We start from the raw sequence: 13,316 nt of genomic DNA on the forward strand, positions 1-13,316 counted from the left end.
GCCAGCGCTCGCCCGGCACTGAGTCATAGAGTGTTTTCGCAAAAGATTTCCTGGACTTTATGAAGGTATTATGTATATACAAACGCTCACGTAGTGAAGATGGCATTGGAACAACACACTGAGCACTTAACACGTGAAACACGTGAATGTGGTGATTCACGCAGCTTATTTGTCGTCTTGCAGCGCCTGTCGATACAACTGCGTTTCTCCACATACTGTATTTGGAACGTTCTAATGAAAATCCCGGCTATAAGTGACCATTTAACTGTACGTAGACTATATCAGCAAAATTTCATGTAAGTTCTCATGAACTAACATTCCCTGTTAGTTTGTGCTCAAATATGCCAGGATCTTGTCTGTACATTTACCAGCACGTTAAGGAACTCCTTCGGGGCATAATTCTGGCACGTCGGCGTCCACAAGAACTGTAAAGGTAGTTTGTGAGGCGTTGTTACATAATGGACTAAGAATGTTCAAAACACGGACTAAAATATGGACTTGAAAAATTTATAAAATTGTGCAAAATAATGTGAGGAATATCTTTATTGTTTTAAAATTTCAAGCTTATAAAGAGAGTACAGTACGGATTTATTCTTTAAGCATAAAGGCTACGAGAGAATAATCCATAGAACAAGATCACAGTGGGTTCTATGACAAAGTCCAAGCCAGAATGTGCGTACAACAGACATCCACACTTCATAGGAATAGAATCATGTTTTGAAATATTGATTCTGTTAAAATAAATCTTATTTGATTTCGAGCAAAGATATCTTTGAAATCATGGACATATTTAGACATTCACTCGCATATAGGCATTCCGCTTTGACTACTGTTTTGTAGTGCTTTTGAGGTTTTTAGATAAACACTTATTCATGTATTTATTCCCAGTTATACCATATGCTTTATATATGATCTTTTCTTATTATTATTATTATTCTTATTCTTTCTTCGTTATGGCCATTCATAGGGTGCGTTTGGCCTGATGGTTTTCGCCTTCTTATCCTCTTCATGAATGCACTCTCTAACATCTTGCCTCCTGTGACCACTTCCTACCAGTTTTCTCTTTAGGTTTCTCCACGAATTTGTGCTTGGATACTATTGTGCAAAAATATCCAGGATCTTCTATGATGTCATATGTGATATTCATTTCTTGCAGGTTCTTTCTAGCCAGCTTATTTTCACCTTTGAGTTTTGGTGAGTCTGTCGCAGTCCATTCTATAGATATGGCCATAGAATTTCAGGCGTGTCTTGCGTACGACATCAGTGAGTATAGTTCCGCTGTTCTCCTGTTAATCAAAACTCTATTTTCTCTCGTGAGACCACACATTTTCCGGAGAATTTTCCTTTCTTCCTTTTCAATTTCTATAATTTTTATCATTATTATTATTTGTAGGATTTACAACCTAAATTGTAAAGAAATGATTACAACTCCCGGCTCTTTCTCAAGAGAAATGATAGTAGTGAGTGAGTTTTAACATCTTATGCGTTTATTACAAACTCCGTTCAATATTTGATCGGACATAATAACGAAGAGCCGTAAATAGAGCCCTTGCGTGGTTCGAGGATATTTATTCTCTGGTAATATGTAACTTCTTCACAGACCTCATGCTGTGAGATCGTGATTTTAAAAGATCTCACTGAACGTACATGGCCGAGCAAACAAACTAGCGACCAAGAGATAAATCCCCACAGTCTGAGCAATGCGATTTTCGCCTCATTTACGCCTGTACAAGACTATTTACGAGTATCTCTTACTTGATAAATTAGCGTGACGTCTCTTAACAAAGAAGAAACAAGTTCCATTTCCATCGCATCTAGAGATCGATTTTCGTAACAGATGGCGGGGAAGCAATTTATGGCGTGCATTTCCTCACTTGAGGGATATATTTTAACAAACAACACAAGGAGACTTTAAGAGGACAAAAAGAACACGGCCCGGTCGAGCCATTAGTGGTAAGCAACTCATCAAGCAGCCGTGAACGGCGGGCGAGTATAAACAGTGCTCAAAAGGCGCACTGCGGTGAAGTGATTCGTAGTCGTAAAGTACTGAAAGTACGGTCGATGACTCAACTCATGCGATGTTAAAAGTCGAATGAGCCTGATTTGGGGTGAGAATCCATGCCGTGGGAGAAGTATTGTCGAAATAAATATTTTCTACTTAATATGAGTTTGAAATAACTTTTTAATTTCTAATATCAATTACGCATCTTTAAGATCATGGGTTCGAAATCATTTTCCACTTTTGGGGCAATAGATGGGCGTGGAACTCGCCTCACGACGCTCGGTCACCTTAATTTTGAGACGCTAAGCGTTTCGCCGCTTCATATGAATGATTTTGTACACTTGGAGTTCTGACAACCCTCTCTATTCTCTCGAATGCATTTTCGGTTAATTTGAGGCCATTTCTTGCCCAAACGTAGCGACATTTTCTGCACACCACAGTGTTCTCAAATGTTAACCATTTTATTTTCTCTTGCCTGTACGTATAAAAGGGGCTGCTTATCCGAGGCGGTAAACCCGTGGTTCATTTATCCGGAAGGACTGGTTCGATTCCCCGTCAGGAACTCAACAAAGAAACAAGAAATCCACTTCCGGAAGTTCACATGGCCCTGAGGTTCACTCATCCTACACCAGAAATGAGTACCCGGTTACCGGGTGCACAACTGACCACCCTAGCTCAGCAAGTGGCGAGGGTGTAGTGGAAGCCTTTATCTTCCCAGGAGACGGCTTGCATGTGTAGAACCCACTGAGACGACAGCTCACGTGACGTGCTACTCAGATAGTCACGGCTTCACTAATTGTTGTTAGCCGCGCGGCACGGTGATTTTAGCACCTCAAGAAGGTAGTATTATTGCAGCACCCGGTGACGTCATACCGAGGTCAGAGATACATTGGTCCTTCCTCTTTATCCCGTTGGCATTCGATTATAATCCTTTCATAAGCTCCTGAGCTTACACTTGTTTCATTTACGATTTAGATTATGAAAAATGCAAGTGTTTTAATGCATTCTTGTTACTTTACACATTTAACTGAAATATTTTGGTATCATGCTAAACTTACCCCAGCAGCAGAATTCTTGTTGAAATTTCGAGAAGGGTTTCATTTTCACCAGTTTTTCCTCAGATAGATTAATAGAATCGTTTGCTATCCTTTGCTCTACGAATAAGTGTAGCAAATTTCTACTAAGAGTCAACTCAAGACCTAATCGGTTCCTATGATGTTAGCCAGACTTCTGGTCGGTGAAAAGGCTTCCGCAACGATGAATAGTTCGTATGTTTGTTGCTTGTTTCTGAAGTCAGGAGCTTCCCTCAGTTTTGTTAGATATTCTGGTGAAATGACTTGATCAATTAAAAAATTTTGTCCTATAAAATATGGAAAAATGGTACTTACCAAGCATTGTTCGAGTCCATTCCATTGCTGTTTGGTTCGCACAATTGTTATGGATCCGAGAAAGCTGTTGGCTGTCAGCTGTGACCAACACGTGGGAGTCACCAGTCAAACATTTTAAAGCTAATAAAAGTGGATGGGGGAAATTAATTAGGAAGCCTGAACAAATTGTTCTGAACGTTTACAGCAGCCAACGAGATGAGAATGCGCTATGGAGTGTGGAAGAAGTGAAAAAAACTCTTGCACCTGACCGGCGTTTCCACGTAAATTATTTACACGGCTCGCGTGGAATTTAAAGCAATTCGTACGTTTTCTTGTGGTATTTTATCGTATGTGCTGGTTTCTGACTATAGTTCTCCCTAAAGCCGCTGAAAAATTTACTCTTAGTCTTAAGAAAGTGTCTGCATTATGTAAAGAAGCAATTCAGGCGATAAGGAAAGTGGAATAAAACGTAACTCAACTAAGCTACATGCGAGATTTTTATGGAAGAAAACGTTTCTTCGTTTGGCTGCTCGAAGTAGGCTTAGTCAGCTCAGCACTCGCCGTAAGTAAAACAGGAAGTATCTTAACACGGTATGAGTGTAGGATCCTTAGTGAACTCGAAATAATAATAAAAAATAATTATTATAATAAATGATTTGTACTTTACTTTATATTCATCACAGCCACCTACCTGCAGAAATGTTGTCATGAAGGGACCATGAGTATTTTTTTCCTTCTGTATGACGAGAGTACAATATTCGTAACATTCCTGGAAACTGTATTTTGCAATCTCACTCACAGTTTGTTGAACTGAGAGAAACTGCCACTGACAGTGTAATCGTATACTATATCGTCATACTTTTCGTGTTAAGTCCCCATGTGCCTCACAAAATTTGCATTATGAAATAAAAATAAACCTTGCTTCTCTTACCTCGTCAGTAATCTGTAGGTTTTACATGATCAGTAAAGGAATTAATAGGTAGTGTAGGTAATCAACGTACAACGATGTGAAGGGAAGTAATTTCTTTTGATGCTACGCTATTTGAGAATGAAGTATTTATTAGACAGATGCTCGACGTTAATAATAAGCCGGTTGTGGCGGAGAAGGGAAAGGGAAACAAGAGACGTGCTCACACGCGGAAGGATACATTTCCTCAGCTCATGAGTTGGCTTTCACCCTACCAGTAAAATGCACATGGAATAAATGGCTGATAATGTGGCTCCTGAATGTAAAAGTGGTTCTTGCGAACGTACAACAGTCTGAATAAATCAACAGACACAGAACTGGACGTCCAATTCGCATACACGTCAGGAGCTGTGTACGCCATTGCAGCGGAACGAGATATTCAACAAATCGTGGCTTAAGATATCAAGAAAGGTATACAATATACGCAACTCGTTGTAATTGCGAGGCCGTAATTATACCATAAAAAGGCCTGTTTCTCACCACCTTGTTGTAAAGGTGGTTTTACGATTGCTACTATTTTAAATTTTCCTCTTGGCGTTTCAGGTGAAAGTAGAAAAATGACATGCCTCTGACTTAGTAAGAGAGTGAATGCAGCCAGGGAACAAAACATCCTTTCTTGTAACTTTATCCAATAAGTTATGTATTTTCCAGCAGATATGTTTCCTGTAAAGTAACTGTAGAGCAGATATTTTTAATGAAACATCTCAGAAAGGCGGAGAAAAACACAACAAATTAATATGTGGACGACAGGGCATTAGGGGAGCGTAAGCGATACGTTCCATTGGGGTCACAGCTCTAAGTGGTTGTGGGGCAGCTCGACAAACAGTCGTTTAGATGGCTTTGTCTTCTTCTAACCCGCTAGAAATAACAGCTTTGTTACGGAGTAAACTTCGCCATCCATTCAAGAGATGGCCGTCGTCACTTTTCACACAGACAGTGAAGATATGGTGCTGGGGTCATCAACACCACTTACTTAACATTAATTGGAAGCGGGAAAATTATGTCATCTTTTAAAATAATATTGTATAACGGTGGATTTGAAAAGACGATATGTGTCTGAATTTGTCACGCGTAAGTTCTTTATATTTTATTGCCAGGAATTTTGTCCGCAAGGCATTTGATCATTAATAGGAGCTCGATTTCTGTGACCTGAAAACTCTGGGCGCATTTTTCTTATGCCTTAAAGTATGCCAACACATGACATAAATTTGGGAAATATGACGCAAAATAAATTAGATATTAACCAAAATTAAAGGAGGCTCTTTTTACTCATTCTACAGAAAAAGAAAATTGGTGGCCACAGTAGACTGTTCGCCCTATAAAAGTAGCCTACACTGAATTAATTTTTCCTGCAAGAACAAGAAAATATGATTAACGAATACACACTTCTCTGAAGGGTTGATGGATGAATTCTGAGAAGAAAGGGGCAAAAAAGTTGAACGTCTACTAGTTTCGCAGTTATGTTGTTCAGAATTACTTCCTGGCAACAAAAGAATTGAAACCACTTAAACAGGAATGTTTGAGACAAGGCCGACCAACAGCAGTGGTCATATTCCATACACCTTGATGACTCACTCCTTGCGAAACCCGCTACCCTCAAACTTTACTAATCAATAAAATATTCCTGATAAAAGCGATCTATAATAATTAACAAACTCCTCTACTCTTAAAATGTTTAACATTAGCAATCGATCAAGTTTCCTTCTCGAAACCTTATTTTTGATTATCTACTCTTGTTTTTCAGGTCCGAGAGCAGACTGCGCGGACACTCGGCCACGCCGACGCGCGCCTCCAGTGAGGACCGACCTACCATCAACAACATGAGCTCCATGAAAAAGCAGAGTCGGGAGCAGAGGGAGATGAGGGCCAGGCGCAACGAGTGGCGCATCACCAAGATGGTCCTCGCCATCTTTCTCTCCTTCGTGGTATGCTACCTGCCCATCACCATCGTCAAGGTGGCTGACAAGAACGTCAGATTCCCAGGTGAGACTCCTCATCACCATACTTTGTTTCATGAGAATATCCCGATCGGAATAAGTTTTGCTTATTAATACAAAGAAAGGATACAAACTTGTAAATGAAAAAAATATTTCTAATGTTATTACCTGATTTTACTGACTCGTTTTTAGTGGAACCATCGCTGATTCCAAGTATCAATTCTTCTTATTCTTCTTCTTCTTCTTCTTCTTCTTCTGTATCCTCTTCTAACGCATGTACGAATACCTGTGGCTTAGCGGGTGCGAGCTGTGTGGTATATGCGGATTTAACCCTGTTCTACGGCCGGATGCGCTTCCTGACGCCAACCCTATATGGAGGGATGTGATCACTGTTCCGTATATCTGTGCTGTGTTGTCTGAATATGAAGAGGAGAGTGTTGAGACAAAGACAAAGACCCAGTTCACGGGTCAGAATAATAACGATACGATGAAAATTCCCCACCCGGCCGGGTATCGAACTCGCGACCCGTATGAACCGAAATGCTCATCGCTACATTAAGTTTGCAAAGCCTAGGGAGTGTTTCGTTTTCACGTCCTAAGTGTTCCTTGTCATTCCTAAGCCGATACCTTCATTTTTCGAAGTGTTTGATCCCTTCCATCTTTCCCTGTGATTAGCACGGCAAGGATTTTGATGACATGCCACAAGACATTGCTAACTTGTCGTGATCATAGTTCCCACATTGCAGAAATGCTAATTTGTTACATCATTTTTTGTCATTTTGTCTTTTTAGGTCATTTTCTAAAGTCATGCGTCATTATTTAGCCGTTTGATGGAATTTAGTAGACTGTTTTATTCTTTTTGAGTCACTTTCTTACATGTTTGAGGATTTTGAAACATTTACGCGTGTGGTATTGGATATTATCACAACTTTAAGTGAGGACGAATACGTAGACATGAGAATCTTCACAACGCTCTGTCAATCTGGGAACTATAGAAACTTTTTTCACCCCTTGCTTCTAGCAAATGCCCACATTCCAGGAGAGACACCTCCAACTGGAGAAGTCTTCCTCGTGAGCAGTCGAGACGCCGAACAAAATTCTCTGCGAAACGTAAAGAATTTCACCTTGTTTTATTGAAATGGCAAAGGCTTATTATAACATAAATATAGGTGATACCAACTCCGCTAGTACATTGATAGTAAAATTTAATTTCAAGTTTATGTAATTGGTTAATATTTTCAGATCTTTTTACTGCATTTTTGCCGTAATTTTATAGGTCATTTTATAACATTTTAGGTCATCAAAATCCTGGCCATCGGGGTTCATGTTAATAGAGAATGTTTGCCTTCGTCCCAAAACAATAATCACCACCACCACCACTACCACGTATATACGTACACCTATTTTCCGCACTTTGAAGTTAAACTTAACAATCGTCTATGGTAACACATGCTCTGTCATATCGCACCGATCAAAAGAGACAGACCCCTTCACTGTTACAGAAGTAGTCAATGATGAAGCCCGTGGGATTGACGGCATCTTCAACGAGCATCTGAAGCAGAGCAGCTCATTCCTCGCAGAGGCCTGGACGACATTACTCAACCAATGCTTTGTAAAAACATCAGTACGACAGAAGTGGAGATACACCATCATAAAAGTACTATACAAGGGAAGAGGCCAGACAGAAGATCCAAACTCCTACCGCGCCATAGCGCTAGAAAACACAGGACCCAAGCTTCTTACGTCGCTACTGACAAAGACGCTAACAGCCATAATAGACCCTGTGATACCGGAAGAACAACTCGGCTTACGGAAAGGACGGTCCACAGTGCATGCCATTCATTGCCTAATGGAAGACATCAAAGAAGTTCTTCGCCTCCAGAGAGGCAAACTGCATGTAGTGTTCATAGACTACACCAAGGCATTCGACTCGATCGATCGAACCGCACTGATTGACAAGCTAGGATCGATCATAGGTTGAGAACATTACTTATGTATAATGGCAGCCAGCCTACTGCATATAGACGATAACCTCTCCAGATCAGAAGCAATACAACAGACAGTGAGGTCCTTCAAGGAGACCCGCTAAGCCCGTTAATGTTCAATATTACAACGGCGGACGTAGTTCCAATGCCAACAACAGCAGAGGTCTCTATATACATCTATGCAGGCGACATGCCATTGGTGTCGAAATCACAACAAAACTTGCAAGAAGCTTTCGATAAGCTCGTCAACTGGGCACACATCAACAACATGACACTGAACCCAAGGAAGACCGTACAAACGATATTCAGAAAAAGCAGAAGAATTCCAACGTCAACCATTATCATATACGAGAAGGAAGCACTAACCAGAGTAAACACATTCAAACAACTGGGCTTGACATTACAAACGACAGGCACAAGCTTTACAAGACAACTGCGGCGATCGTGGCGATGAACGGCAACTTTCCATAACGACAGCAATAGACTTACTTCATATGAAGATTACACCTATCATTACATACGCAACACACGTCATATGGGAGCATTTGAGCAAAAAGGGGAGACGTTTATCTAACAGATGCAATTACGACATCCCGCTGGAAAAAGCCAGGGTACGAACTGAGGCACAACATAACACGATTCGCAATCCATAGATCCCTTTATAAACTATGGCATAGGAAATCATTCCATGATCCGGACGAAGTGCACACTACGTGGAAACAAAATTAATGTGATAATTACCACGCGAAAGAAGGAGGATAACATTGACTGAACTCTGTGCTAAATAACTTGTAACTTTATGCGTGCGAAATACATATCTACTATTATTGTAACTATGACTGCGGCACTGTACACGGGTCGTGCTTGACCAGTCTTCTTCCAAAGTTCTCAACCCGGAGGGAGTATGGAAGCAGTTCTTGTTTCATTGTCTTCAACTAGACGTACAATCGCGATCACAAGAATTCCGGGTGGAAAAGGAAACAGGTAACGTTTGAGCGAAGGTTTTGGCCAACCCTGAGGATGAAGGAGAAGTAACTAAGGCTATGTCTCATGTGTTCGTCTTCCAGGAGGTGTGGCTTACGATGTTGCTCACTAAGAGGCCACTCCAAACTCCATTTTTTCGGAAACTGATTAAGATGTTTTTTCTATGGTCAAACATTCTGGCTATGCTAGCTTTTCCTCATCAAGGAAAACAATTAATTTAAATTTAATTGCGATGAAGTGTGCACGATGTAATCTCACCCCTATATGTGGCATTTAATAGTTTGATCAGCTCTGACAATAACTTCATAGGAACGGCTTTCCAAGCGCACTTGCGTCTCTGATAATCATAATTAATTAATGCCAGGTTATTTTTACTTTCTTTTCGAGGATAATAATAATAATAATAATTATTATTATTAGTAGTAGTAGCAGCAGTAGTAGTAGTAGTAGTAGTATTTGATCGGGCCTATATTGACGAAAATAAGGGTCGTTCTTTCTTACAGTGCTTGAGCGCGATGCCATTTGACAATGAAGTCATAGTCGAGACGCTAACATTTCAGCCAGACTTCGCACCCAAGAATTGCAAAGAAACTGGATAATTTGACCCTCAATGAGTTGACACACATTATGTCTGTTGCCTTGAAGGAGCCGTGTGGTTCCTCTCTTCATTGTCCAGCCAGTGGGACGTGTGGGCAGGCGGGGAAGCAAGTACCTCCCCCTCCGCGTGTGTTTTCCCCACCTCTCCTTCAGATGTGTGCATGTGTTAACGCGTCTTGGTTGTGACCAATGAGAGAGTGTGTAAGCTCTGAGGGTTGTACTGATTTCTTGCCTTAAATGAATATTTTTGGCCACGGGTAGTAAAGATTTTGAGTGTACAACCCGTTGTTTCGAAGATATTACTAGTCAAGACCTGTGTGGAGCGTGACCCTCCATGGAACTGGGCGTTACAACAATAACAGGAGAGAAACCATGCTACAGAAGGTCGTGTGCAATCTCCGGGGACGATGTTTGAAGCTGAATTAGCTTATGAAAAGCCAAGTCTCCACCAACGATCATGCTCAGTTCGAAAGCTAGTATTTCTAGCTGTAGCCCGACAATGTAATTTCCGTTGCAGCAGACTTTTTCGCAGAGCTAGCCTGTCTTCATTAACCCACTCCTCCTGATACGCTTTCCAGAGGCCATTGATAGTTCGTGAACATCTATTTCGTAAAATCCTTTTTAAGAGTCCAAATGCTCTGAAGACCATGGGTGACCCATCGGGTGCCTTCAGCGGAATATCAGTATAAGGAATTGCACGGATTCCAGTTTGCATCTCCATTCTCTCTGAGAACAGACGAGTCAAACGGGAGTTGCGGCTGGATGCTTCTTTTCCTTTCTTTCTTTCTTCCTTTCTTTCTTTCTTTCTTTCTTTCTTTCTTTCTTTCTATACATCTATCTATCTTTCTTTCTTTCTTTCTTTCTTTCTTTCTTTCTTTCTTTCTTTCTTCTCCACCTCGTCCATTTCCCCTTGTTAAGTATCAGACATTCTGAACTGTACCATTCTCTTGTTGCACCTATTCTGCACTGATGTGTATGGTAATCTAGCTCCATCCTTGTGGCCCCTCCCCTGTCAAGCCCATTCGGCTGGATCTATTCACCAAGGTATTTAAATTTATCCAACCTCTTTATTTTTCCTTACTTTGTTTCCAGACCTTTTCTTTATCATGTTTGCATACCATGTAGTTATTAGACTTGTAAGTACCGACTGTGTACTAATGTACGTTAACTATAAAGGAAGATCACATACAGATACTTAAATTGCAACTGTAATAATAATAATAATAATAATAATAATAATAATAATAATAATAACAAAAATATAACAATTTTAATGGCTTTACGCCCCTCTAACTACTTTTACGGTTTTCGGAGACGCCGTGGTGCCGGAATTTAGTCCCGCAGGAGTACCTCTGCTTGCCAGTAAATCTACTGACACAAGGCTGACGTATTTGAACACCTTAAAATACCACCGGACTGAGCCAGGCTCGAACCTGCTAAGTTGGGGTCAGAAGGTCAGCGCCTCAACCGTAGATTGCAAATGTATTGAATTGGTTTGTCCATCCCTGTCAGAAATTCCTCCAAGTCACCAGGAAACGCTCGACGTCTGGACGATATGCTGGACAGAGTTTCGTTCAGCACCACAATCAAAGCTCAATGAAAGTATCGAACGCCAGTCAGTGCATCATCCACAGTTTCTGAAGTAGGGACCAATTCTTGCGATGTTCTTTTAAACCTGGTTGAAATACAGGGCAGCATGAGTGGCTCTTGGTCACCCCCATTGTTACCTCAAGTTTGTGCGGTTTATAATGGAGGTGAGTGGGACCGCTCCGTTCCCTGGCTGACGGGCAGTTAGAGCGCATTATAACATGCTAAATACCTACATGCACACAATAAACCTCCTCCACTGCTAAGCCTCAAAATCCCAACCACCTCTGCCCCTCTACCGGTCACCTCTCCCCCACCCCACCGTCCCCCAGCCCAATCACGACACCTCTTCACTTCTCCTTGCCCTGTTAAACTTATTATTCCCGCACCTTTAACTCCACGGAAGCAGACAACTTATCCTGCATTAACGCTGCACCAAGGAACTACCCGCCAGGAAAATTCAACTCCTCATCCCATGTCACAAGCCGTAATCAGCCCCCTCCATCCCAGCATTCGCCTCGCTAACTCCAACCCCCTTCATTACCCCAACCTACCTTGTACTGATCAATTAACTTACTTATAAATGCGTCATGTAAGAAGCAACATCGGGTGTTGTCAACAATTGGATGGGTGACCCTTTGCCCGACTCTGCTCCTCTCATCGTTTCAAGACATCCTTGGAATCACAGAGCAGATCCGAGGTCATATCCGCTTAGTCGCCCTGTAAAGGGCGCAGGTCATATTCTGACCAGTCACGAACCACAACTACAACATCGGCCACCAAACATCATCCATCACGCCGTGGAAGAAGACAACGTCAAGAAATTGCACTCAAAGCCCAAAATGAGGCTGACGGGCTAAAATTCTCACGGTGCAAGCCCCGCCTGCACGAACGAGACGGTTACTCTCAAAGTCTGTCGTCTTTGAAGGGAGGGATATCTTCATCGTCAGTGATTAGTTTTGTAAATTATCCAATGAGAGCACACTGACTTCCCAGAGGTGGCCAAGCTATATGGCTAAGAATGGTGTGTTCCTGAGATAATGCGCATGTTCCATCGACAAGCCTGGTGTGAGTATTATTAATCTCGGCTACCGTAGGATACATCAACCCTGGAGCAGACGTTCTCACTGTGAAAGCTGACTAACCCCATTCCAGTCCCACCCAATCTGTGTACAATGTTATTGCTTGTTCTGATCTTCATGAATGCTTTTAGAAGTCAAGTGTTCCGTCTACGACAGCCCCTAGATATTAAGGGTTCCTATTATCTATAATAATAAGAGGAAGTGTTTGTCTGTTTGTGCGTGTTTTGCGTGTGCGCGATGCCCAGCACGCAGAGATCTGAAAGGGTCCGAATGCACCTCGAAGCCGGAATTTTCATTTTCGCTTTCATTGGTCAGTTATCTATGAAAAACCTGCTGAAAACGTGTGCTGGGATATGACAATCCAACGTGCTGTCACCAGGATTAAATGCAGAGATTCGCTGTTGCTAGGTAACGAACATAAGGTCGTAGGTAATGCATGTCAAGTAGCCATTTTAAGTCCATGGCGTAGGAAGCCATTTCCGGTCTTATATGGCATAAGGGCATGTGACGCTGTTAATGGCGATTCGTCCGTCAGATGGAGACGTTAATCCTTGAGCTATTCGAGAGGAGAAGGCTATGTACCGGAGCCAAGTTTCATCCTCTACATTCTTACTATCATATATCATGTCATTCATTTCATCGCATTAACTCTACTGATGAGGCTGACGTCACGAAAGCCATTCGGTCTTAAAAACTTGCTGCGAAGATTCATCTCACTTCACACCCGAACAAGGGTTCGACATACATACGTTTAGGGAAACATAGAGAACACAAGATAGATAACAATGAACAAAGAATAATCCGTGTG

At 41.6% G+C, this 13,316-nt stretch overlaps 1 protein-coding gene across 1 annotated transcript in view; it reads left to right on the forward strand.

Annotated features, from left to right (window-relative positions):
- LOC136883089 (G-protein coupled receptor moody) overlaps nucleotides 1-13,316 on the forward strand; it is a 131,066-nt gene that overhangs the window by 65,558 nt on the left and 52,192 nt on the right. Inside the window, exon 6 of the mRNA XM_067155263.2 lies at nucleotides 6,081-6,319. Within this exon, the coding sequence (XP_067011364.1) occupies nucleotides 6,081-6,319 (239 nt within the window). The remainder of the gene's footprint in view (nucleotides 1-6,080; nucleotides 6,320-13,316) is intronic.

The sequence above is a fragment of the Anabrus simplex genome, chromosome 11, assembly GCF_040414725.1.
Source record: "Anabrus simplex isolate iqAnaSimp1 chromosome 11, ASM4041472v1, whole genome shotgun sequence".
NCBI classification, from domain to species: domain Eukaryota; kingdom Metazoa; phylum Arthropoda; class Insecta; order Orthoptera; family Tettigoniidae; genus Anabrus; species Anabrus simplex.